General features: G+C 42.2%; 1 protein-coding gene across 2 annotated transcripts in view; it reads left to right on the top strand.

The window, feature by feature from the left end:
* The window catches only part of LOC110486085 (serum response factor), a 30,594-nt gene extending 5,741 nt beyond the window's left edge, over positions 1 to 24,853 (top strand). The window contains exons 2-8 of one of the 2 annotated variants that reach the window (XM_021557426.3): positions 2,945 to 3,214; positions 12,782 to 13,034; positions 13,553 to 13,708; positions 18,585 to 18,689; positions 20,662 to 20,838; positions 21,204 to 21,280; positions 21,387 to 24,853. In XM_021557426.3, coding sequence (XP_021413101.1) covers positions 2,945 to 3,214; positions 12,782 to 13,034; positions 13,553 to 13,708; positions 18,585 to 18,689; positions 20,662 to 20,838; positions 21,204 to 21,280; positions 21,387 to 21,476 — 1,128 coding nt within the window. In that variant the 3' untranslated portion in view covers positions 21,477 to 24,853. The remainder of the gene's footprint in view (positions 1 to 2,944; positions 3,215 to 12,781; positions 13,035 to 13,552; positions 13,709 to 18,584; positions 18,690 to 20,661; positions 20,839 to 21,203; positions 21,281 to 21,386) is intronic. The other variant, XM_021557427.3, reaches the window with a different exon arrangement.
* Positions 24,854 to 26,967: the final 2,114 nt, after the last annotated feature.

Here is a 26,967-nt window from a genome sequence, read left to right as displayed (position 1 = left end):
ATGCCGTTTAAAAGCTTTTAAGAAATGGCTATGCATGGTGGAAGGAAGCTTGGTCTAGGCTGCATTAAGTAGGGCACTGGGTTGAGGTACTATGAGCCTGTGTAGAACAAACATGACCTTCTGAAATGCTGAGTAAGGAATCCTGTTAGTTATATTCATGACATTTCTATTTGCAATGTTCCACAACGTTTGCCTTCTGAACGTGGCCCTGCACTGCTCTAAGCAACTAATGCGCTTGTTCAGAAATATTGACCTCTTACTCTCCCAATAACCTTTAGCCTAACTCTCCACTCTTGGCCTTTGTCGGACTACAGCCCAGAGACCACATTGATTGTTCTCTGCAACATCAATAAATAAATGGTTAGATGTGCTTGCTGCCATACCACATTGCATCAGTGCTAAGGAATTGTGTGTTTGCTGAGCACATTTGTAGAAAGTGTTCATTGAATATTCATGTACTGTGTTAGGCAGTACATGGATTGTGTTATTGACTGTATGTTTGTGTAACTGTTTGTTTTTGTCGCACTGCTTTGCTTTATCTTTGCTCATGAGTTTGTATGAATGGTTTTGCATTTAGATACAGCTTTTCATGAGGTCTCAAATGACTTGTGAAAAAACCACTAGGCCTAAATCCTAAATGCAAATTTTTGTAGTCATTCATCCATTTTGTCATACAACAATATTCACTGAAACTGTAGGCTATACTGAACCTATTACCGTATCACAATTGTAACAATATATTGATAAAGATGCATGCAAGGGCCTGTTTATCTATTGATGCTAGGGCTGGGCGATATGGCTAATAATTATCACAAGGTGTGTGTGTGTGTGTGTGTGTGTGTGTGTGTGTGTGTGTGTGTGTGTTAAATGTTTCATTCGATAACAATAATTATTCTGATATTAATCAAATCATGTTTAAAAATCTGCTTCAGACCCTAGAATGCCTGAACAAACCAAAGGCTTTAATGTTTCTTATTTGTCCGAAGTAGAGCTGTAAACCCTTACAAGTCATGAGCAAGAAATACAATTTTAAAATGGTGCAAGTCAATATGCATTATAACTGTTAGTCTAATAGCACATCACAGTTTGTTGGGGTAGTTGTCTTACAAGCAAGAAAAACAAGTCTGTCTACGGTTTCTGGCTTTAAAGCTGCCCTATGGCAGGTCACTATGTTGCCACCTGTGCTAAAAACACACTGTGATGAGGAGCTGGTTGCAGGAATGCACAGGTACTGCTTTGCCAGGTGGCTGACTTTGGGAAAGCTTTTTTTTTTTTTTTTTTTTTTTTTTTTCTGTGGATCTTCCACCAGTCCAGTGGATTAGTTTCACTGTCAGAATCAGGAGATGTTCAGGAGGTCATCTGTGGCTAGGTCATCATATGTCTCATTCAGATAGTCCATGACTATCGTTTTGATGGTTTGGGTGAGCTCTGTTTCACCATCAGGTTTCATGACCTCTGTATTGAACAGGTGTAGTAGTCCTGGCTTCAGATAAGACACACTGACATAAGACTCACCAGGCAGAGCATCTGAATTCTAGGAGTGGGGTCAATGCCTGGTTGATGGACTCCAGAACATCTGTATAGGTGGGTCTTAGGTAAGTCCCGGGTCTTCTTGTCTCTGGACAAGACCTGTGAAATGGCTTTCTCCGGCTCCAGTACTCTTTGCATCATCTTTTGACGTGATCACCACCTGGTAAGTGACTCTGTCACCAACTTGTGCTGGGGTAGGTTGTTATTTTTGAGCAACTGACATGTCTCTTCTTTTTCCACGAATAGGAAAAGGCACCTACCACTTTCTTACACACTCCAATGGCTCAATCCACTCATTTTGTCTCTACCCACTCTCTCTAAGAGAAATCAAGAGATTTTAATGAAATGTAAATCACAATAATCCCTTTAGTTATGTACAAATGTAATATTTATTAATCAGTTGATGGAGAGAAAAAATATTTAGTTACATTTAGTTTCATCTAACCAATCACTTCAATATACACAATTGACAAGGTTACTTACCAATGGCCAAGTGCAGAAGATGTCCAAAACATTGCAGTCGGGTCCATTTGTTGATTTTAGCAGCCTTCATCACGTTCGCACCACTATCCATCGTAATGCAGACCTGTCTGTCTTGACTGAGTCCTCAGGAGGCGAGAGCGTCAATGAGCCCCTCTGTTATAGCTTCAACTGTGTGGTCGTCGGAAAAGTGTGATGTTTGAAGGCATTTATTTAGAAGATTCCATTCTGTGAGGCTAATATAAGGCTCTGACGTGTGACTACACCACTGGTGGTGGTGGTGGTGGTAGTAGTAGCAAAATATGTAAAACAACTACCCCAAAATCACTTCAGAGAAACTGATTTTGTCATTTTGGTGCGTATAGAATGGAGTCGTGTGTGTGTTCCGTGTCTAATTTTCTTCACAATACAACAAACCCATTCTCTTCAGGGCGTAACGCATGTCATCCTTGTAACTGTGGATCAAACATAGCGATCATAAACCTTGATACTGTAAATTACATGTCTTCAAATATGGAAATGTGATGTACATTTGGACTCACGGGTGTGTAGTTTGCTTGTATGACGAAGCGGTATTTATTATAACCCTCAACGTATTATCTTTCAGAACACCGACTCGTCTCTATTTACAGCATTTCCTTCACTCAAACGACATGTGCAGAGGTAGCCCAATTAACAGGAAGGTTGGAGGCATCTTGTTGTCGCGCACATGCTCAAGTTTCTAACAGCTGTCAGTTAAAATCCATACAGCGCTGTGAAGCGGCGAACCTGAGCTCTGACGTCATGTATAGCATGTCACTCTACAGCCACTGCGTTCCAATTTAGGCACTTATCAATGACCCGTATATGGGATGACATGACTGTGGGTGGAAAGGGCTACATTAAGTTTGATTTGATGCCTGATGTTCTCTCATCCCTCTTCCCACACCCCCAGGCCTACGAGCTCTCCACTCTAACGGGAACCCAGGTCCTCCTCCTGGTGGCCAGCGAGACAGGCCACGTCTACACATTTGCCACACGCAAGCTCCAGCCCATGATTACCAGTGAGACGGGCAAGGCGCTCATCCAGACGTGCCTCAACTCACCTGACTCGCCGCCCCGCAATGACCCGTCCACCGACCAGCGCATGAGCGCCACAGGCTTCGAGGAGACGGACCTCACCTACCAGGTGTCGGAGGGTGACAGCTGCACAGAGCCCACCAAGGTGAAGTGGTTACAGTCTCCTGGGGTTAACGCAACCGATAGCTGCTTCAGAGCACCTGGGTTACCATGCATCAAGTTACCTAATGCTGTCTTATGTGGTGCTTTTAGCCTAGCAGTTGCATGGAGGTGTTTTTTCGAACTCCTAGATCAACAAAGCTGTTGTCACACTTTTTTTGCATACTGTGCGTAATAATAATAATAATAATAATAATAATAATAATAATACAGTATGTGGAAGAGGTATATTGTTGCTCTGTTCATTCTTTATCCTGTTGGGAAATGGGCACAGGCTTCAGAACCAAGGAGGTTTGCTAGGTTACTATGCAGTGCCGGAAAGAGAACCAGTGTAGAATGTCTTAACTTGTAGTAGCATTCCCTTGAAAAGCTGTGTTAGAGGTCTTAGAATGTGTTAGAGGTCTTAGAATTAAAGGCACTAGCCAGTGGTAGTTTCACCTCCTTATTCTGGTAAAGTGTGTGTGTGGGAGAACAAACTTTCCAGCCAGAGAAACCTTGTGTAGCCACCAAAAAAATGTATTCACACAACAACAAAAACTGGATCAAAGTCATAGTACAACATCACAGGACCATCATTTTGCTTAAACGGTTGACATCACTACATGGGTCCTTTAACCAAAGCTGACCGATGGGTTAACTGGTACGTCTCCTTAGACTTCACTGTTATTCATGGGCAAATGAAAAACAAAAAAATGCTTCACAGTAGATTGAGAAAAATAATATTTGGCCTCTTTGTCCATATATGGGATGGTTTCCTCTAGTTTCTCTCTTGGCAGAGGGCTGATTGCATTCCATATAAGCTGCAGCTGTTTGCGTTGGTTGGAGACTGTGATTTTCAAGGAAACGTGGTGAGCTCTATGTGAGTAGGTTCAGCAATGTACGCCAATCTGAGGCTAAATCTTTTGCTTGAGTAAATAAAAAGGGCATTTGTTGGGCTAGTTTTGCGCTTTGTCAACCACTTGTTGTCAGTTTCATCTCTCACCTGGCTTAATACCGAGGGGAATAAACGGTAGCTTCCTCGGATGGTCATGTTGCTGGTTAATTCACCAGGCACAGGCCTACACTTTTCACTTTGGAAATATAGCGTAAGCTACACAAGTTCACATTAATATTTGTATTAATGGATGGACCATTGACCCCCATTTTAAAGCAGAGAAGCTTATGATAAGTGACAACAAATCATGTCATGATGCGCAGTTAGTTTAATGAAATGGAAACAAATGCGGTAGTGTTAATTATGAGTGATGGCGAAGATTCTGGATTTTTCAGCTCATTAAGCTTCTTTACTCAACCAAAAGCCAGACTTGTTTTGAAATACAATTGGCTGTTGGTGATGTACTACTTTAGCTCACAGGTGCCGTGGTGGGAGGAATCCTCACTGCTCACTCTGTGGAGAGAAAGTTTCTATTTAAAGAGGTTTCTGTCTGACTAGTCACCTCAGCTGTGGTGTTGTGCAAAGCACTGATAGAAAGACAGAGTGCAGATGACAAAGTAGAGCCGCATGCTGGTGCAAGTAAGTTGTCAGGAACACTGAAATACAGATGGACAGGGACGCTGTTCAGGAGCAAAAGTGGGCTGGGCTTGGGTTCTGGACTCAATCAGACCACAGCCAGACGCCCACAGTCAGTGTCATAACAAGAAACAGGCCATCCAACGCAAACTTAGTAGGGCATTACACTCATAACCTAGTTTTTCATTGTTTGCTTTGCTCTCAGTAAAGAGAGTGAGCCCGTTGCATGGTGCTATTTCCTGACAGGTGAGCCGCGGGGCCCCCGGGGTGTTTGTTTACTAGTTTTGTCCCCTCTTTTGGAAGAGACTCGTTCAGCAAATGTTTATGGAGGAGGAAATGGACTTATGCTCAGAGGGATAACTTGTTCAAATAGGCTAATGTAGATGTCCTCTAGAAAGAAAAAAGGAAACCAAGTGCCCTAGACTAGAATGCACTATAATGAATGCAAGACACTGAATGCGGTCAGTTGAGTCGGTTTATTTTCGCTTTATGGGCCGAGTGTCTGAGGGATTTCACTCCACCTCGTACTTGATTGATGTATTAATGTCACTAATTAGTAAAGAACTCCCCTCACCTGGTTGTCTAGGTCTTTATTGAAAGGAAAAAACAAAAACCTACACTCTGCCCTCCGTGGAATTAGTTTGATACCACTGAGGTAGTACCTCCCTGTGGGCCCCCAAAAAGGCTAGGGTTAAAATGTCCCGTCGTTGACACTTTGATACCGGTTCCAAAGATGCTTTTGTGTGTGAATCATTGATCATTTAATTAGGTTTCTGACTATATTCAATGGAAATGATTATAACTACTAACAAATGTTTTGTTTTTTTTACATTTTATTTACATTTTCATAAGCGCTTCAAGGGTAAATTGTTTTTGTGCTGCTGGAAAAAAGGTGCGGCTGAATGCAGCGTTGCTGTCGGCACACTTGACATTTCCTGCCGTTGAGTAGTAGCCAGCCAGCCTACTACCAAAATGTTTCTGTTCAAGTTTTCCCTTTGCAGTTTGGCTTAGTTTAAAGCTTGTCAATAAACAAACTGTTACATCTTAGTAGAACTGCAGCACACATCTGTGCATTTTCTCTCCGCTGCGCTATAAACAGGTCACACGTAAACAATGCAGGTGATGGTGAATACACCCAATGCAGGCTCAGAAAGTACATGGCAACTATTAAAGTGGCACTCCAGTCTCCTTTTCATCTCATTTAATACCTGATTTACTTAAAGCTGCAATATGTCACCTTTGGGCGACCCGGCCAAATTCACATAGACGTATGCCATTCTCATTATACTGCTTCATAGACTTGCGTTCATCTATTTTTATATGCGCTATTTCTATGCTTGCTGTACTTAAGTTTAGTTTTCATCTTTTACTTAAAAACCCCTTAATAGGGATAACCCCCCCCTTTTTTTCAATTTTCGCCTAAAATGACATACCCAAATCTAACTGCCTGTAGCTCAGGACCTGAAGCACGGATATGCCTATTATTGATACCATTTAAAAGGAAACACTTTGAAGTTTGTGGGAATGTAGGATAATAGGATAATAACACATTAGATCTGGTAAACGATGAAATGCACGAGAAAGGCCATACTTTCAGATAGGAGAATAGCTGTCATTTAGATTTTGGCCATCAGATGGCAGCAGTGTGTGCAAAGTTTCAGACTGATCCAGTGAAGAATTACATCACTGTACAATATGTATCAAGTCTGCCAGGAGTTTGTCCAAATGTGCCGAAATGATACGTTTTCAAGTAAATAACTATAGAGAACATACAAAAATGCTATGGTAATAAAACAAATAAGTTTATACACCCAGGAATGTCATAGATGATGGATCATTAGCTTATACACTTTCACACATCTAGATGGCCGGGTAGGGTGGGTGTGGAGCCAGAGACAGCAGTGGGGTCAACCTGTAGACCCCAATTCCTACATTTGAACATAAAAATGTATTTTATCAAACAAAACTATGCTACATTTTATGTCTGGGACCCTGAGGATGACAAATCGGAGCAAGATTACTGAAAATAAGTACATTATTTACCTTCAGAGGGGAATGTATCCAACCAGTTGCCGTGATACATTTTTTGTTGTGCATTTAAACAATAGCATGGTATTTTGTTCACTGTAGTAATAGCTACTGTTAATTGGACACTGCAGTTAGATTAACAATAATTTAAGCTTTCTGCACATATAAGTCATGTCTATGTCCTGGAAAGTTGGCTGTTGTATACAATGTCATTCTAGTAAAATGAGTGCATATTAGCAACAACTGTCCTGGTTTAGGGACACCCATCCCGTAGAAGTTAAAGTTTTGTACACCAGCTTAAAATACAATATTTTTGGTTATGGAAAATATATATATCAAACTCATTCCACAGAGTGTCCGCGGGTTTTCGCTCCTCTCTTGTACTTGATTTATGAATTAAGGTCACTAATTAGTAGGGATGCACAATATATTGGTGAACATATCGGATGTCTAGTTTAACGCCGATGTGAAAAAATGTCAAAGCTGACGTGCATACCTATATAACGTAGATACATAACATAATGACACCACGTAAAATGCAGCGCTACACGTGCAACACAGCATTCCTAACCTAGCCCCCTATGTCTGCTGTGTGAATCGAGCAGTCAACAAGTCGAGCAGTCATTTGAAAGAGTAACATTTCAGCGAGACAACTCAAAGGAGAAATCCATTAAAACCAAGATAATGGCATTCATTGCCCTTGACAATCAACCTTTCTCTGTCGTGGGTGATGTTGGCTTTCGCCGACTGGTCGAGCACCAGTACACACTACCAAGTGCGCTATTTTTCAGATATTTCCCTAACGGAGTTGCACAGTAATAGCGTCACTGCTTCAGACATACTATGGAATGGCGTTTGGGTCTTCGCGTGTCAAAGATACAGTAGTACTGTCAAAGCTGTACAAAAAGTCTGCAAACACCAGCCCCAAACAATGTGTTTACAATACCGCATTGGTAATAAAGCATTTGTTTGACCGCAACTTCTGGGGTGGCTAGCTTCAGCTTGGTAACTTTACCTAGCTAGCACCAATACAATCAGCCTGAAAACAATGACCAGTAGAAACCTCAGTTATTTTCATTCTTAGCAATGATTTATGAATCCTTGTGAGTAAATATTTTTGTTCGCCTATTGAAATTTTAACTTCAGTTCATGAAACTAAATAGTCAACTTAACCCTGTTGCCCAAAGCTAACGTTATAAGCAGCTGGCTAGCTTCCTCTGGCTAGTGAGGCTCGACCGGACCGGGATGTGTTGTGAAGCTAGCCACAATAGTGGAATTTGCAATTTGCCTTCAAAATAAAAGTATGTAATTGACAGTGATGCAAATGTATACAAATAGAAATATGCCATACTTTTATTTTGAAGGCTAACTACAAAGTCCACTAATATTAACCTGTAGTGACACCCCATCCCGTGAACGGGACCGTTGTCATCATCTGACACTATTTAGTATAACGCAACGGACATAAATCTTCCTAGAAAATCTTCCTATTCATGAAAATCACAAGTGAATTATATTGGAACACAGCTTAGCCTTTTGTTAATCACCCTGTCATCTCAGATTTTCAAAATATGCTTTACAGCCAACGCTAGACAAGCATTTGTGTAAGTTTTATCATAGCCTAGCATAGCATTATGCCTTGCTAGCAGCAGGCAACCTTGTCACGGAAATCAGAAAAGCAATCAAATTAAATTGTTTACCTTTGAACTTCGGATGTTTTCACTCACGAGACTCCCAGGTAGACAGCCAAAGTTCATTTTTTCCCAAAATATAATTTTTGTAGGTGAAATAGCTCTGTTTGTTCTTCACGTTTGGCTGAGAAATCGCCCGTAAATTGCGGTCACCACAACGCCGAAAAATATTCCAAATTAGCTCCATTATATCGACAGAAACATGGCAAACGTTGTTTAGAATCCATCCTCAAGGTGTTTTTCTAATATCTATTCGATAATATATCCGTCTGGACAATTCGTTTTTCACTAGGACCGATTGGAGTAATGGCTACCTCTGTATTTTACGCAAGAATCTCTCTCGGAGCCACCATGTGACCACTTACGCAATGTGGCCGCCTACGGCTATTCTTCAACAGAAATGCGTAAAACTACGTCACAATGCTGTAGACACCCTGGGGAATACGTAGAAAGTGTAAGCTCGTTGATGGTACATTCACAGCTGAATAGGGAGTCATTGGAACGCAGCGCTTTCAAAACCTGGGGCACTTCCGGATTGGATTTTTCTCAGGCTTTCGCCTGCAACATCAGTTCTGTTATACTCACAGACAATAGCTTTACAGTTTTGGAAACGTTAGTGTTTTCTATCCAAAGCTGTCAATTATATGCATATTCTAGCATATTTTCCTGACAAAATACGGGAACGTTTTTTTCTTCCAAAAATGAAAATACTGCCCCAGAACACCAAGAGGTTAAGGAAAATATTGGATATTGGTATCGGCCAAAAATGTCATCGGTGCATCACTACTAATTAGTAAGGAACTCCCCACCTGGTGGTCTAGGGCTTAATTTAAAGGAAAAAACTAAAACCTGCAGACACTAGGGCCTCCATGGAATGAGTTTGATCACCCTGATCTACACTACTGAACAGAAATATAAACGCAACATGCAACAATTTCAAAGATTTTACTAGAAGGAAGTCAGTCAATTTAAATACATTCATTAAGCCCTAATCTACAAATTTTTACATGACTGGGCAGAGTCCCCCCATAAAATAGCTTTATTACACAGAAATACTTAGAGAAATGCTCACCAACAGGTATGTAAACAAACTTGTGTCCAACATTTGAGAGAGAGAGGCACTTTTTGTGCGTCTGGAACATTTCTGGGATCTTGTATTTCAGCTCATGAAACATGGGACCAACGCTCATGTTGTTTATTTTTGTTCAGTATCTTTTTTTAGGGGGTAAATCAGCTTTAATATTGCAGATAGAATGATAGACACAATTTAATTGTCTGCATCATTTCCAATCCCCCATATGTGTGTGTACAGTACCAGTCAAATGTTTGGACACCTACTCATTCCAGGGTTTATTTATTTTGACTATTTTCTACATTGTTGAATAGTGAATACATCAAACTAAGAAATAACACATATGGAACCAAAATAGTGTTACAATATATTTGAGATTCTTCAAAGTAGCCACCCTTTGCCTTGATGACAGCTTTGCACACGCTTGGCATTCTCTAAAACCAGCTTCATGAGGTAGTCATCTGGAATGCATTTCAATTAACAGGTGTGCCTAGTTAAAATAAAATAATTGCCCTATTTAGTAAAAGTCCAAGTCCATATTATGGCAAGAACAGCTCAAATAAGCAAAGAGAAACAACAGTCCATTACTTTAAGACATGAAGGAAGACCCAGAGTTATCTCTGCTGCAGAGGATAAGTTCATTAGTTACCAGCCTCAGAAATTGCAGCCCCCAAAAAATGCTTCAGAGTTCAAGTAACAGACATCTCAGTATCAACTGTTCAGAGGAGACTGCGTGAATCAGGACTTCGTGGTCGACTTTCTTTGGCCAAAAAACATGAGCAATGGATATTATTAGACCAGTGGAAATTTACTTAAGGTATTTCTGTTTAAAAATATATTAGCAGACATTTCTAAACCTGTTTTTACTTTGTCGTTATGGGGTATTGTGTGTAGATTGAGGAAAACGTTTAATTTAATCCGCTAGAATAAGGCTGTAACGGAACAAAATTGGAAAAAGGGAAGGGGTCTGAATACTTTTTGAATGCAAGGTATAATATTTTAAATGTATATTTAATATATTTTCCTTTTATTATTTACTAACCCTTATACCCCTCCCTTAATTGGAGTGAACTAATGGACAACAATACTTAGGCTTCTACTTTCAGTTTATACATACTATATACACTGCTCAAAAAAATAAAGGGAACACTTAAACAACACAATGTAACTCCAAGTCAATCACACTTCTGTGAAATCAAACTATCCACTTAGGAAGCAACACTGATTAACAATAAATTTCACATGCTGTTGTGCAAATGGAATAGACAACAGGTGGAAATTATAGGCAATTAAGCAAGACACCCCCAATAAATGAGTGGTTCTGCAGGTGGGGACCACAGACCACTTCTCAGTTCCTATGCTTCCTGGCTGATGTTTTGGTCACTTTTGAATGCTGGCAGTGCTTTCACTCTAGTGGTAGCATGAGACGGAGTCTACAACCCACACAAGTGGCTCAGGTAGTGCAGCTCATCCAGGATGGCACATCAATGCGAGCTGTGGCAAGAAGGTTTGCTGTGTCTGTCAGCGTAGTGTCCAGAGCATGGAGGTGCTACCAAGAGACAGGCCAGTACATCAGGAGACGTGGAGGAGGACGTAGGAGGGCAGCAACCCAGCAGCAGGACCGCTACCTCCGCCTTTGTGCAAGGAGGAGCACTGCCAGAGCCCTGCAAAATGACCTCCAGCAGGCCACAAATGTGCATGTCTGCTCAAACGGTCAGAAACAGACTCCATGAGGGTGGTATGAGGGCCCGAAATCCACAGGTGGGGGTTGTGCTTACAGCCCAACACCGTGCAGGATGTTTTTAATTTGCCAGAGAACACCAAGATTGGCAAATTCGCCACTGGCGCCCTGTGCTCTTCACAGATGATAGCAGGTTCACACTGAGCACATGTGACAGACGTGACAGTCTGGAGACGCCGTGGAGAACATTCTGCTGCCTGGAACATCCTCCAGCATGACCGGTTTGGCGGTGGGTCAGTCATGGTGTGGGGTGGCATTTCTTTGGGGGGCCGCACAGCCCTCCATGTGCTCGCCAGAGGTAGCCGGACTGCCATTAGGTACCGAGATGAGATCCTCAGACCCCTTGTGAGACCGTATGCTGGTGCGGTTGGCCCTGGGTTCCTCCTAATGCAAGACAATGCTAGACCTCATGTGGCTGGAGTGTGTCAGCAGTTCCTGCAAGAGGAAGGCATTGATGCTATGGACTGGCCCGCCCGTTCCCCCAGACCTGAATCCAATTGAGCACATCTGAGACATCATGTCTCGCTCCATCCACCAACGCCACGTTGCACCACAGACTGTCCAGGAGTTGGCGGACGCTTTAGGCCAGGTCTGGGAGGAGATCCCTCAGGAGACCATCTGCCACCTCATAAGGAGCATGCCCAGGCATTGTAGGGAGGTCATACAGGCACGTGGAGGCCACACTCACTACTGAGCCTCATTTTGACTTGTTTTAAGGACATTACATCAAAGTTGGATCAGCCTGTAGTGTGGTTTTCCACTTTAACTTTGAGTGTGACTCCAAATCCAGACCTCCATGGGTTGATAAATTTGATTTCCATTGATCATTTTTGTGTGATTTTGTTGTCAGCACATTCAACTATGTAAAGAAAAAAGTATTTAATAAGAATATTTCATTCATTCAGATCTAGGATGTGTTATTTTAGTGTTCCCTTTATTTTTTTTGAGCAGTGTACATTTTACAGACAGTATATATTTTCTTTACTTGACAATTGCTACCAAAGCAAGTGGCTTTGATCTTGGCGAACTACACAAGCATATTTAACTATTTTCTTTGGTAGTTTGCCAATTCAAGTGAGGGGTCCTAAGCCTCAATTATTTCCCAGCATTGTTTGTTCAAATTGGAAAATGTTCTCATCTTGTCATCGCTGTCTCTCCCCCCATCCCCAGACTCAAATCTGCTTTGCTTGATTTTCATAAAGCTAGTTAGCACACCAGCTTGCTCACAAACTACTCCAGGAGTTTAAGCTTAGCCCTTCAATGGAATCCTTGACATGTATCAGCAACTTGTAAAATCTAGAAACACTCAGTGTGCTGACTGATGGACAGAGTGCATTATTTACCTGCAATGTTTCTCGGCTTGAGAGAACGCAAACACATTTGGTTGGTAACGTCCCCTTATATTTGGCTATCAAATTATCTACATATCATAAGCTACATAAGTAAAGATTCTCTCCAAATGCACTGATAACAGATGAGTAAATATCTCTCCTGCTTTCTCCATTTCTCAGGACATGATGAAGCCGACCTTCACCATGGCCAATCTGCCTGCCGGTGTCAACACCCAACCTACGTCGACGTCTTCTTCCTCCACCACCTCCTCCGTGGCCATGCACTTGCAGAACAGCATCCCTGCCACCTGCTGGCAGGTCTCGGCGGGCATCAATACTCACAGTGCCACCAGCTGTGCCAACGGCACGGTGCTGAAGACCTCGGCCACGTCAACGAGCGTCATGCTACCTGGAGGGTTCACCCTCATGTCCGGTGAGTGAGGGGGGGGGTGTCCTGTGTTTTTTTTGTCTCACTTTCTTTGCCTCATCATTACCCACCTTATTGACTTGATTTATCTGTGTTATTTACTTCTATTCACCCCGCTGAATTGTTCCCTCGTTTCAGAATTGCCCTTTTTTTTTTTTTTTGGGTTGAGAATATTGCACCCCAATAAAACAAAAAATCGTCTGGAGCTTTTTGGCTGTGTTTGCATGTGGTTTGTCTGTGTGACTGTTTTGACTGAGTGTGTTTTGTTTGAGTCTGTCTGTCTGTGGCTGTACATTTTTCTGTGAAACTGTCTGTATTTTGTCTGAGGCTTTGTTCTGTCTGTGTTTGAGTATGTTTTGTCGGTGATGCTGTGTTTTATGTGGCTGTTTTGTTTGTGTGGCTATGTCCGTTTACCCTCTATCTTTTCTTTGTCTTTCTCGCTGTGTTGTGTGTTTTCTTGGTCTATTTGCTGGTTCCACTGCGTGAGACCTGGGCACCGCTAATCTTCTCTGCGCGTCCTCTAGGCGCACCGCTTCCCCTTGGCACGCACACCATTCCACTCAGTCAGCTGCAGGCCCTCCAGGGCCCCTTGGCCCAGACCAGCATCACCACCGCAGGGCACACCCAGCAGGGCCAGCAGACCACCCTGCTCCGCCTACCTGCAACTGTCTCGCTCACAGGTCAGGGGCTTCTTCACCCCGCCACGTCATGTTTTGTTTCCTTGCCACGATACTTCCGAGCATCAACTCTCCCTGAATTGCAAATCAACCCCTAGCTCCTAGACTTTTGGCAAGCAATATGGCAACAATTCTGACTTAATGGGGGGAAAAATGGTCTGCACAACAAATCCTCTTCAATGATTTAATTTATTCTCTGTACGACCACAGCCGCCTTTAGTGTACAGCTTAACCAATTTTGTTATATTTTTTAAGATGATTCTGCCTTACCTTTCAGAGGGCATGATGGAGCTACCACAATTTTGTTACATACATCCAATCTTCTCTGATCAACCATGGGGTTGATTTGGGATTTCTCCCTCTGTCTGCATGCATCTCTCACTCTGTTGATGTTTGTGTCCAGTGTCTCCAAATTGAGCCCAGTTTGTTTGCATCTAGGATTCCAGTCATTTCTCTGTAGCTACCTCTTGTCGCTGTTCAAAACTGTATCTCCCAATATCTCTATGCCTGTCTGTTAGTGTCCTTTTCAAGGTTTGTCTTTACCTCACTGTCTCTCTATTAGAGGTCAACCGATTAATCGGAATGGCCAATTACTTAGGGCCGATTCCAAGTTTTCATAACATTCTGCATTTTTGGACACCGATAATGGTCGATTACATTGCACACATTGCACGAGGAGACTGCGTGGTAGCGTGTGCAGCAAGGAGCCAAGGTAAGTTGCTAGCTAGCATTAAACATATCTTTATAAAAACAATCAATCAATCTTGGGGCCTCCCGGGTGGTGCAGTGGTCTAAGGAGATTCTGGGTTCGAGTCCAGGCTCTGTAGCAGCCGGCCGCGACCATGGGGCGGTGCAAAATTGGCCCAGCGTCGTCTGGTTTAGGGAGGGTTTGGCCGGCAGGGATATCCTTGTCTCATCGCGCTCTAGCGATTCCTGTGGTGGACCGGGCGCAGGGCACGCTGACCAGGTGTACGGTGTTTCCTCCAACACATTGGTGCGGCTGGCTTCCGGGTTGGATGGGCATTGTGTCAAAAAGCAGTGCGGCTTGGCTGGGTTGTGTTTCGAGGACGCATGGCTCTCGACCTTCGCCTCTCCCGAGTCTGTACTGGAGTTGCAGCTATGAGACAAGACTGTAACTACTACCAATTGGATACCACGAAATTGGGGAGAAAAAAGGACGTAAAAAAAATTATCAATCTTAACATAACTAGTGATTAACTACACATGATTGATATTACTAGTTTATCTAGCTTGTCCTGCGTTGCATATAATCGATGCGGTGCCTATTAATTTATCATCGAATCACATCCTACTTCACCAAACGGGTGGTGATTTAACAAGCGCATTCGTGAAAAAAAGCACTGTCGTTGCACCAATGTGTACCTAACCATAAACATCAATGCCTTTCTTAACATCAATACACAACTACCGTAATTTCTGGACTATTAAGCGCACCTGAATATAAGCCGCACCCACTGGATTTAAAAAAAAAGATGTATTTTGTACATAAATAAGCCGCACATGTCTATAAGCCGCAGGTGCCTACCGGTACATTGAAACAAATTAACTTTACACAGCCTTTAAATGAAACACGGCTTGTAACAAAAATTTAAACAATGGCAGTAAACAGTAGCCTACCAAGAAAGTCATTGGTCACTATCTTCCTCCTCCTGTGCACTGAAACCACTGAAGTCATCTCCTTCGGTGTCGGAATTGAATAGCCTCAGTTGAAACACCTCTGCCGTCTTCAAGCTCATTTTCTAGTTCGGGCCATCTGCTTTTCTTCCCTCTGAAAGCTTTTGTTGTATTTTTGCACTGAGTCAGTTCCTCACGCTGCTGTTTCCAACGTCTTATCATCATTAAGGCCAAGCTCCCATGCAGCAGCTCTATTTCCTTTTCCAACAGCCAGATCGATCGCCTTCAACTTGAAAGCTGCATCATATACATTTATCCGTGTCTTTGCCATGATGAGGGTGACAAAATGACTACCGTAATCAGAATGATGGGAAGTTTGCGCGCGCTCGATTTACGTCACATTATGTGACGGTGCTCAGTTTTTTTGCGGCATGAATCTTGTGAAAGCGGGAAAAATCCATAAATTAGCCGCGTCATTGTATAAACCCTGAGGTTCAAAAAAGTAGCAGCTTATAGTCCGGAAATTACGGTATATATTTTGAAACCTGCACATTTAGTTAATATTGTCTGCTAACATGAATTTATTTTAGCTAGGGAAATTGTCACTTCTCTTGCGTTCTGTGCAAGCAGAGGCAGGCAGTTTGGGCCGCCTGGCTCGTTGCGAACTGTGTGAAGACCATTTCTTCCTAACAAAGACCGTAATTGGGCCTCCCAGGGGGCGCAGTGGTTAAGGGCGCTGTACTGCAGCGCCAGCTGTGCCATCAGAGACTCTGGGTTCGCGCCCAGGCTCTGTCGTAAACCGGTCGCAACCGGGAGGTCCGTGGGGCGACGCACAATTGGCCTAGCGTCGTCCGGGTTAGGGAGGGCTTGGCCGGGGGCTAACCAAGGTTGCCAGGTGCACAGTGTTTCCTCCGACACATTGGTGCGGCTGGCTTCCGGGTTGGATGCTCGCTGTGTTAAGAAGCAGTGTGGCTTGGTTGGGTTGTGTATCGGAGGACGCATGACTTTCAACCTTCGTCTCTCCCGGGCCCGTACGGGAGTTGTAGCGATGAGACAAGATAGTAGCTACTAAAAACAATTGGATACCACGAAATTGGGGAGAAAAAGGGGTAAAATTTAAAATAAAAAAAGACCGTAATTAATTTGCCAGAATTGTACATAATTATGACATAACATTGAAGGTTGTGCAGTGTGACAGCAATATTTAGACTTGGGGATGCCACCCGTTAGATAAATTACGTAACGGTTCCGTATTTCACTGAAAGAATAAACATTTTGTTTTCGAAATGATAGTTTCCGGATTTGACCATATTAATGACCTATTTCTGTGTGTTATTATAGTTATGTCTATTATTTGATAGCGCAGTCTGACTGGGCGGTGGTAGGCAGCAGCAGGCTGCATTAATTCAAACAGCACTTTCCTGCATTTGCCAGCAGCTCTTCTTGAAGCACAGCGCTGTTTATGACTTCAAGCCTATCAACTCCCGAAATTAGGCTGGCAATACTATAGTGCCTATAAAAGAACATCCAATAGTCAAAGGTATATGAAATACATATGGTATAGAGAAATGTTCCTATAATAACTACAACCTAAAACTTCTTACCTGGGAATATTGAAGACTCGTGTTAAAAGGAACCACCAGCTTTCTCATGTTCTGAGCAAGGAACTTAAACATTAGCTTTTTTACATGGCACATATTGCACTTTTACTTTCTTCTCCAACACTTTGTTTTTGCATTATTTAAACCAAATTGAACATGTTTCATTATTTGAGACTAAATTAATTTTATTACAGCTGTTACTGATGGTGTGTAGCCCAGCTCTAACCTCTTATCACAAGAAAAAGGAAAGTTGACGCCCTAAGTTATTTTTGAGCAGGGCTAAAAGTAACCCCCACCCAGAGACAGAAAAAAGCGTGAGTTGAAAGTTCCACACTTGTGTCCAATGTACCCTCACTTTTTTTTCTGCACTTGAATGTTGTGAAATTCTGTGCAACTTCCAGCACGCGTTTACTGTGAACACAAGTTCGTTTTTACAGTGGCCAATTAGGCGACTGGCTACTTGATCATAATGTAGGCCTACCAGAGTGACCTAACATCAAAAACAATGGAGATAATGCATCCCATAAAATTAACACTGAAATAGCTGTTCAATCATTCAGCCAACAGTAGCTGCCAATGTACAATGTAGGCCTACATTCCATTAGATTTTTTGAGGGAAAAACATGCAGGGTTTGACATTAACCTGCTTATCCACTTGTCCTTCAGATAAGGACGTGACTGAAAATGTTGTGGTGTTTGATCCAATAATGCATTTTAATTTTGTAAAGTGGTTTATCAATCCCATACCATTATTACAGAGAATCAGGCAAATTACACACATGGCTACATGCAGCTCTCACTTTGATCTCAAAACAAGCACATCTAGTCACGCTGTAAACACAGTCCAATTCAAAGTAAACTGCACAGATCCATATACTGTAAGGCAATGGTCTATTTGCATATAGGCCTACTGCAGCTTTGATAGGTTATGAAGCACTGGTCTGTGTAGAGTATGGGCTGAGTCATGTGTATCAATGGGATAGAATCCTATGATGATGCGTTCTGCCTACAACAATCTCTTGCATAGTTTGTTTTGTTTCTGTATATTGCATGAAAAGTGGCTAATATTGCTTTGATTCGATCACAATCGCCACAGTAAAAGGAAACCATTGATAGTGTTAACTAACAGGGAAAACTCTAGAAAGTTGAGTGTGGTTTAATCTTGTGCTTCTCTGTGGGCTAATATTTCTTCTGCGCAGCAGTCCCGGGGCTACTGCGTAGACGCGCGCAGCTTAGAGGGAACATTGCTTGTGTCAGTTTTCTCACTTGGTCATAATCTTCATGAACTGTAGTGAATGTAGGCTAAGAATGGGGAAATTCTTTAAAATTGTCAGTAGTAATAGCCCAAGTACTTCATTTATAAAATCACAACTGCTGAAAATGGAACACCTTTGTGTTAAATAGCATATCTGACAGCTGTATAGATGGGGATTCTGTGTTACTTTTCTGTAGGTCTGTTAACTCTTGCTCAGCCACTTAACTGGTACACACCACTTCACTAACCCATTCATATTTACCACCTAACTTTAGTTATGTACCTATCAGAGGTAACATGCAAACTTGGCCTCCTATAATGAGTGTGCGAAAGTAGTTGAATGGCAAATGTAATATTCTCACTCTACGTGTGTGTGCGTCTTTCTCAGGCGGAGGGATGGGCCAGCAGCTGCAGGCCATCCAGGTTCACCCCAGCAGCCAGCAGAGCTCTGTGAGCCATAGTGACCTTTCCCACATCACAAGCAACTCCACAGGTAAACAACAACCACCATACACTCACAGCAGCCTGTCTGCTTATGAGCCCATTTGACTACAATGCCAATGTGATTTGAGGGGGGTAAACAGCAATGCAATGATATTATTAGTATTGAGGGGGGGTTTAAATGTTAAGTGTTAAATTGCTATATGATGACTAGTAGGCTTTTTACCCCACTCTCAAACGCGACAAACAGCAGTCTGTTTACAAGTTGACGTAATAATGAAATGGGCTCCTTGATGGACCCAATCCCAAGGAGGAGGGTCTGGAATGACTGGTGTAGCAGAGCAGTAGCCCCATCTAGAGGGCAAATGGAGAGACTGACTTGAGTGCTACTTCTCAGTGGCAAGTGAAATCGACCTCTATTCTCTAGCTCTTCCTCACTAGGCATTCCTATAGATCTGAAAGCACTGGACAGGTATTGACAATATGGTAATTGCTTCTCCTTGCTTTCTCATAGGTTGAGATACTGTATACACTCGCATTATCTGCTAACCATGTGTATGTGACCAATAAAATTGTATTTGATTTGAGCTGGTCTTGTCTCCGCCCTAACAATGGGAGTCATCCCAATGGCGGGAAGGCAGGCGGTCTGCTTATCCTTGACTGATTTTGATGGAGTATACCCTCTCGCTATTGGGCCCAGTTTTTCAAAACTTTTCTGATTTTGGCAAATTTTGGGATTGGATTAAATGTTCGATTCTGGTATTTCAAAACAGAAAAACTAGAATGATTCTGATCATTTGGATTTGGTAATCCAATCTGACCTTTAACCAATGATGTGAATGGAATTCTACAGTATTTCATTAATTTTTCAAGGTCAAAATGACACATTTCGGTATTTTATTTGTTGTAGTAGGGACACTAACATTTAGTACCCTTTAAAAATAGGTTTAGGTTTTTGGTTAAAAAATAAAAAGGATTTTTGTATTTTTATTTTGTCAGTTCACATAATATAATTTAAAAGTAAGCATTAAGGTGTCTAATAGAATATACTTGACAAAAAACAAATGTAGACATTTTATTAATGCATTTCTAAAGCATCCAAAATCTCTTTTATTTTTTTTACAAGAAAATAAACCAAAATGGTTGTGGTGGCTTCAATACAGCGTTCCCTGTCAGTCATCCAGGGTTCATACACATTAAAATTATTAAAGGAGAAGTTTCCTTTTTTTACAACCAAATCTCTCTCTTGATGTAAATGGCATGTTTTATAGAAGGGTTCAGACACATTTTTTTGTTTTGTAATTTCACATATTTTTGAGAAATGTACCCCAAACAGCAAATCACTTCCTCTCTTGTGTAGTATGGGGGCCCTGGAAAAACGTGAAGGGAAAAAATACTCAAACACCCAAATACATAATTTTAGAAAAGAGAAAAGCGCTCAGTATAGTGATGCAGGTCTTTAGCTGTTGTACAAATGAAATTGTCATTCCAAACTTTATCCGCAATGTTATATTCCCTTGTATGTTTCTCAAACATGTGAAATCACAAAGGTGTCTGGATCCCCTTCAATAATAGAGATTTGGTTGTGAAACAGTTTTTCCAAACTCAAAGGTAGTGATTATGATAGTTTTGATGCCATAAATGTGGCTGTTGATCCCACTGGAAGGGTGGATATAGAATGGTGAAAGGCACTACAACCGAGAAATGTCAATGTCACTAAGGTGGGGAGATCAAACCGTATTCCATCAAGGGTAACTAATTTTATGAAATGCTTGATTGCAGTATTGGTATGTGGTCATTTGTTAAATTGAGAAGTGTCAAATATCATGTACTTGGAGTACAAGTAATATGCAGGCTGTTTTTAATCTTACTTGCCTTTTATTAACATCAGTCTTTGTTTCACTATGACTGTAGAAGTAGTAACATTTAATGTTGAAGTCACCATTCATACTTGTATGAATGAACCATGTAGAATATTGATATGCATCCCTCATTGCCCTTGTTGTCCTGTCTCCCTAATTCAGTGAGCCTCCCCACCACCATCGTCACGTCCTCAGTGCCCTCATCGATGGGTGGTCACATGATGTACCCCGGCGCCCACACTGTTATGTACGCCACACCTACAACCTCGTTGGGCGACGGCAGTCTGACCGTGCTTAACACCTTCCCACAGACAGCCCATACACAGTCCCATGACCCCGGTGAGCCAATCAGTCCAGACACCACAACTGGCCTAACAGGGCACTGATATACAGTGAGCTCAAAGTATTGGTACAGTGACAACTTGTTTTGTTGTTGTTTTGGCTATGTACTCCAGCATTTGGATTTGAAATGATACAATGACTGAGGTTAAAATGCAGACTGTCAATAATTTGAGAGTATTTTCATCCATATCGGTTAAACCGTTTAGAAATTACATTACAATGTCATATCATCATGATGTCACTATCGACGGTGGCTGTCAATCATCCTCAATAGACGATACTATCGTAATATCGGCCAACCCTACTGGCTCGTTTATGTGTGCGATTTCATTTATTGGATTTGTTTTTCCCATCCCAACTAGGCGCTGTATCGCAGGTGTTCCTCACAGGACATCCTGGGACAGTTCAGATCCCTGTGTCAGCAGTGCAGCTCCACCCGGTAATTGACACCCATGTTCCCTCTGTCATCACAACTCTGTTACCTCAACACTACCCTCACTGCTCAACAATACTGTCACCTAATCCCCTCTCCTTTTGACCTTTAGATGATGATTGGTCAGCAGTCAAGCAGCAGCAACCTCACAGAGCTTCAAGTGGTCAACCTGGACGCCCAGCATCACTCAAAGGATGATTGACCCACCCCACATATCAATAGACTGCTTTACCCAGACACACATTTAAATGCACACACACACCAGGGGATCACCGACGCCTTGCCAACAGACTGCCACCCCCTATTTATTACTGCCTTTTCACAGCAATTATGTTTTTCTTCTTTAAAAAAAAAATAAACCTTGTAAGAATATGCACACACACTTACAAAGGATTGAGGTGTGGTACTGCCATTTTACTTTGTATACATTTTTGTATATTTGTCTTATTTTCTTTCTCTGCAAGAGTAGCTTGGCTTGACATATCCACACATTGCTGGGGCTACAGCTTCACATTTCAATCAGACACTTGTAGTGTGTGCACATACCGGTTATACGTATGTGAACTGAAGAGGTTTTAATATTTTGTTCTTCTTACGAATGTATTCTCTTTTAAGCCCCCTGGGTATCCAAATGTTGATTACTTATTTTTCTTATGTTGGCATATGAATGATGGCTCTACACTACCAGTTGCTGTCATTAGGGTAATCATGTTTTTATTTCATTTCTGGGGGGGGGAAATGTACCATTGATGCCAGTATCTATTTGCTGATAATGATATATATATATATATATATCATTAACAAAGCATTCCCCTCAAAATCAAGCAAATGTCAAATTGACATATTTGTACCTTATGACTCTGCCATGTAGCTTGACTTCTATGCTGTGATAGAGTGGGCTGATACACTGACTTGCCCTTGTACTCGGGCAGGGTACCACCACTGGTTTAGGTCATGCCCTATCATTTTGTAGGTTAATGAATTACTTTAGAACATCGCAAGGTTAATCTGGAAGACTGGCGCAGGCATTTTTTCTCTTCTCTGTGTGAATCTACAGCACTTACTGTGTTGCTGCATAGATGGTACTGTATTTCCCATCAACTACTGAACTATTACCCCAATTGTAAAGGGGTGTTTTCAGGATGCTGGTTATGATTTCAATATTGAAGGACATTGTCTTAGTACCTAATACCCAAGTTTTTTTTTTTTTTTTTTTTTTTTTTTTACACATACAAGTATGCCAGTCTAGACCTATTACAGGATTTTGAAGATTTAACTATCTGGGTTGTGTTCATCTGGGCTCCCAAGTGGTGCAGCGGTCGAAGACACTGCATCTCAGTGGAAGAGGTGTCACTACAGTCCCTGGTTCGAATCCAGGTTGTATCACAACCGGCTGTGATTGGGAGTCCCATCGGGCGGTGCACAATTGCCCACCGTTGTCGGGTTCTGGCCGGAGTAGGCCCGCCATTGTAAATAACAATTTGTTCTTAACTGACTTGCCTGGTTAAATGTAAAAAAATATATATATTAAATTAGGCACCAAACGGAAGAAAACTACCATATCAAAGCCTGTTTAGCCCATATTTTAGAAATCTGCTCTGCAATGTTGGGTGTTAGTATACAGTGCCTTGCAAAAGTATTCGGCCCCCTTGAACTTTGCGACCTTTTGCCACATTTCAGGCTTCAAACTTGAAGATATAAAACTGTATTTTTTTGTGAAGAATCAACAACAAGTGAGACACAATCATGAAGTGGAACGACATTTATTGGATATTTCAAACTTTTTTAACAAATCAAAAACTGAAAAATTGGGCGTGCAAAATTATTCAGCCCCCTTAGTAATACTTTGTAGCGCCACCTTTTGCTGCGATTACAGCTGTATGTCGCTTGGGGTATGTCTCTATCAGTTTTGCACATCGAGAGACTGACATTTTTTCCCATTCCTCCTTGCAAAACAGCTCGAGCTCAGTGAGGTTGGATGGAGAGCATTTGTGAACAGCAGTTTACAGTTCTTTCCACAGATTCTCGATTGGATTCAGGTCTGGACTTTGACTTGGCCATTCTAACACCTGGATATGTTTATTTTTGAACCATTCCATTGTAGATTTTGCTTTATGTTTTGGATCATTGTCTTGTTGGAAGACAAATCTCCGTCCCAGTCTCAGGTCTTTTGCAGACTCCATCAGGTTTTCTTCCAGAATGGTCCTGTATTTGGCTCCATCCATCTTCCCATCAATTTTAACCATCTTCCCTGCTGAAGAAAAGCAGGCCCAAACCATGATGCTGCCACCACCATGTTTGACAGTGGGGATGGTGTGTTCAGCTGTGTTGCTTTTACGCCAAACATAACATTTTGCATTGTTGCCAAAAAGTTCAATTTTGGTTTCATCTGACCAGAGCACCTTCTTCCACATGTTTGGTGTGTCTCCCAGGTGGCTTGTGGCAAACTTTAAACAACACTTTTTATGGATATCTTTAAGAAATGGCTTTCTTCTTGCCACTCTTCCATAAAGGCCAGATTTGTGCAATATACGACTGATTGTTGTCCTATGGACAGAGTCTCCCACCTCAGCTGTAGATCTCTGCAGTTCATCCAGAGTGATCATGGGCCTCTTGGCTGCATCTCTGATCAGTCTTCTCCTTGTATGAGCTGAAAGTTTAGAGGGACGGCCAGGTCTTGGTAGATTTGCAGTGGTCTGATACTCCTTCCATTTCAATATTATCGCTTGCACAGGGCTCCTTGGGATGTTTAAAACTTGGGAAATCTTTTTGTATCCAAATCCGGCTTTAAACTTCTTCACAACAGTATCTCGGACCTGCCTGGTGTGTTCCTTGTTCTTCATGATGTTCTGCGCTTTTAACGGACCTCTGAGACTATCGCAGTGCAGGTGCATTTATACGGAGACTTGATTACACACAGGTGGATTGTATTTATCATCATTAGTCATTTAGGTCAACATTTGATCATTCAGAGATCCTCACTGAACTTCTGGAGAGAGTTTGCTGCACTGGAAGTAAAGGGGCTGAATAATTTTGCACGCCCAATTTTTCAGTTTTTGATTTGTTAAAAAAGTTTGAAATATCCAATAAATGTCGTTCCACTTCATGATTGTGTCCCACATGTTGTTGATTCTTCACAAAAAAATACAGTTTTATATCTTTATGTTTGAAGCCTGAAATGTGGCAAAAGGTCGCAAAGTTCAAGGGGGCCGAATACTTTCGCAAGGCACTGTAACTGCACAAGTCTGGTTTTTAAAGAGAAAATCATCAAGCCAGTATTTATCGGTGTGGTTCTCTTGAGCTCATCCGTTGCCATCATGAGGGAAAAACAACATCAAAATGTTTAATGGGTAGTAATGTTAATTTACTTTTGTGGGAATCCTTGAAGGGCAAGCACCACTTTCTATCACTTAACTTGCCTGAAAAAAGACACACACACACACACATACAGCTTCATGCCCACATTCTCTACCACGTGAATATCTTCTGAGATGGTTTTTGACAGTTAACCATTGTCACCTATGTCAAATATCTATTCTTCAATTTAAATGTATGAATAAAAATGTTTGTAGACAGTCACCAATATTTCCCCACTTCCTGTATGAAACAAACTGAAAAAGAATGGCTGTAATTGGGCTCCCAAGTGGCACAGCGGTCTAAGGAACGGCATCTCAGTGCTAGAGGTGTCACTACAAACCCTGGTTAGATTCCAGGCTGTATCACAACCGGCTGTGATTGGGAGTCCCATAGGGCAATGCACAATTGGACCAGAGTCGTTAGGGTTTGGCCGGGGAAGGCCGTCATTGTAAATAAGAATTTGTTCTTAACTGACTTGCCTAGTTAAGTAATGTTTGCCTTGTCGAGGTAGTTTCAGTGCGTTCTGTGGTGCTTAGGGTTGGATTTATTAATCCAATGTATGCGTCAAACTATGCGTATTGGTCGCAGAAGGTGAATGTTGAACTTTTGTTGCACACATATGCAAATTATGCTGCGTTCCGTTTTGCTCAATAATACTGTTGGTGTGATCGAAGCGTTATTGTAATTCTGGTGTACCAAAACGCAAAAACACTAGGTGTGATCGAGGCATAAAGCAGAAAAGTGAAATCCTACAGCCTGTTTCCAAGCCACTAGACAAGTTCTGGATCTGGTACAGGGTCAGAAGGTACAAAGTACGACTGAGTAAGATCCATGGACCTCCAGTACAGATCTATAACTAAACTCAGCACAAAAAAAAAGAAATGTCCCTGTCTTTCAAAGATAATTTGTAAAAATCCAAATAACTAAACAGATCTTCATTGTAAAAGGTTTAAACACTGTTTCCCATGCTTGTTCAATGAACCATAAACAATTAATGAACATGAACCTGTGGAACGGTCGTTAAGACACTAGCAGCTTACATACCTGTAGGCAATTAAGGACACAGTAATGAAAACTTAGGACACTAAAGAGGCCTGACTGAAAAACACCAAAGGAAGATGCCTAGGGTCCCTGCTCATCTGTGTGAACGTGCCTTAGGCATGCTGCAAGGAGGCATGAGGACTGCAGATGTGGCCAAGGCAATAAATTGCCATGTCTGTACTGTGAGATGCCTAAGCCAGCGCTACAGGGAGATGGGACGGACAGCTGATCGTCCTCTCAGTGACAGACCACATGTAACAACACCTGCACAAGATCAGTACATCTGAACGTCACACCTGCGGGACAGGTACAGGATGGCAACAACAACTGCCCGAGTTACACCAGGAACGCACAATCCCTCCATCCGCAATAGGCTGAGAGAGGCTGGACTGAGGGCTTGTAGGCCTATTGTAAGGCAGGTCCTCACCAGACGTCACCGGCAACAATGTTGCCTATGGGCACAAACCAACCGTCGCTGGACCAGACAGGACTGGCAAAAAGTGCTCTTCACTGACGAGTTGTGGTTTTGTCTCGCCAGGGGTGATGGTCAGATTTGCGTTTATCGTCGAAGGAATGAGCATTACACCGAGGCCTGTACTCTGGATCGATTTGGAGGTGGAGGGTCCGTCATGGTCTGGGGCGGTGTGTCACAGCATCATCGGACTAAGCTTGTTGTCATTGCAGGCAATCTCAACGCTGTGCATTACAGGGAAGACATCCTCCTCCCTCATGTGGTACCCTTCCTGCAGGCTCATCCTGACATGACCATCCTGCATGACAATGCCACCAGCCATACTGCTCGTTCTGTGTGTGATTTCCTGCAAGACAGGAATGTCAGTGTTCTGCCACGGCCAGCAAAGAGCCCGGATCTCAATCCCATTGAGCACGTCAGGGACCTGTTGGATCGGAGGGTGAGGGCTAGGGCCATTCCCCCCAGAAATGTCCTGGAACTTGCAGGTGCCTTGGTGGAAGAGTGGGGTAACATCTCACAGCAAGAACTGGCAAATCAGGTGCAGTCCATTAGGAGGAGATGCACTGCAGTACTTAATGCAGCTGATGACCACACCAGATACTGACTGTTACTTTTGATTTTGACCCCTACCCACCCTTTTTTTCAGGGACACATTATTCAATTTCTGTTAGTCACATGTCTGTGGAACATGTTTATGTCTCAGTTGTTGAATCTTATGTTCATACAAATATTTACACATGTTAAGTTTGCTGAAAATAAACTGACTGTGAGAGGATGTTTATTTTTTTGCTGAGTTCATCTTGCTGAGTCCCTACAGTGGGAA

Source organism: Oncorhynchus mykiss, chromosome 13 (genome assembly GCF_057628025.1).
Source record: "Oncorhynchus mykiss isolate SJ-2025 chromosome 13, ASM5762802v1, whole genome shotgun sequence".
Classification (NCBI taxonomy): Eukaryota; Metazoa; Chordata; class Actinopteri; order Salmoniformes; family Salmonidae; genus Oncorhynchus; species Oncorhynchus mykiss.
The sequence above is the reverse complement of the archived record's forward strand: the minus strand, read 5'-3'. Positions and strand labels throughout refer to the sequence as shown.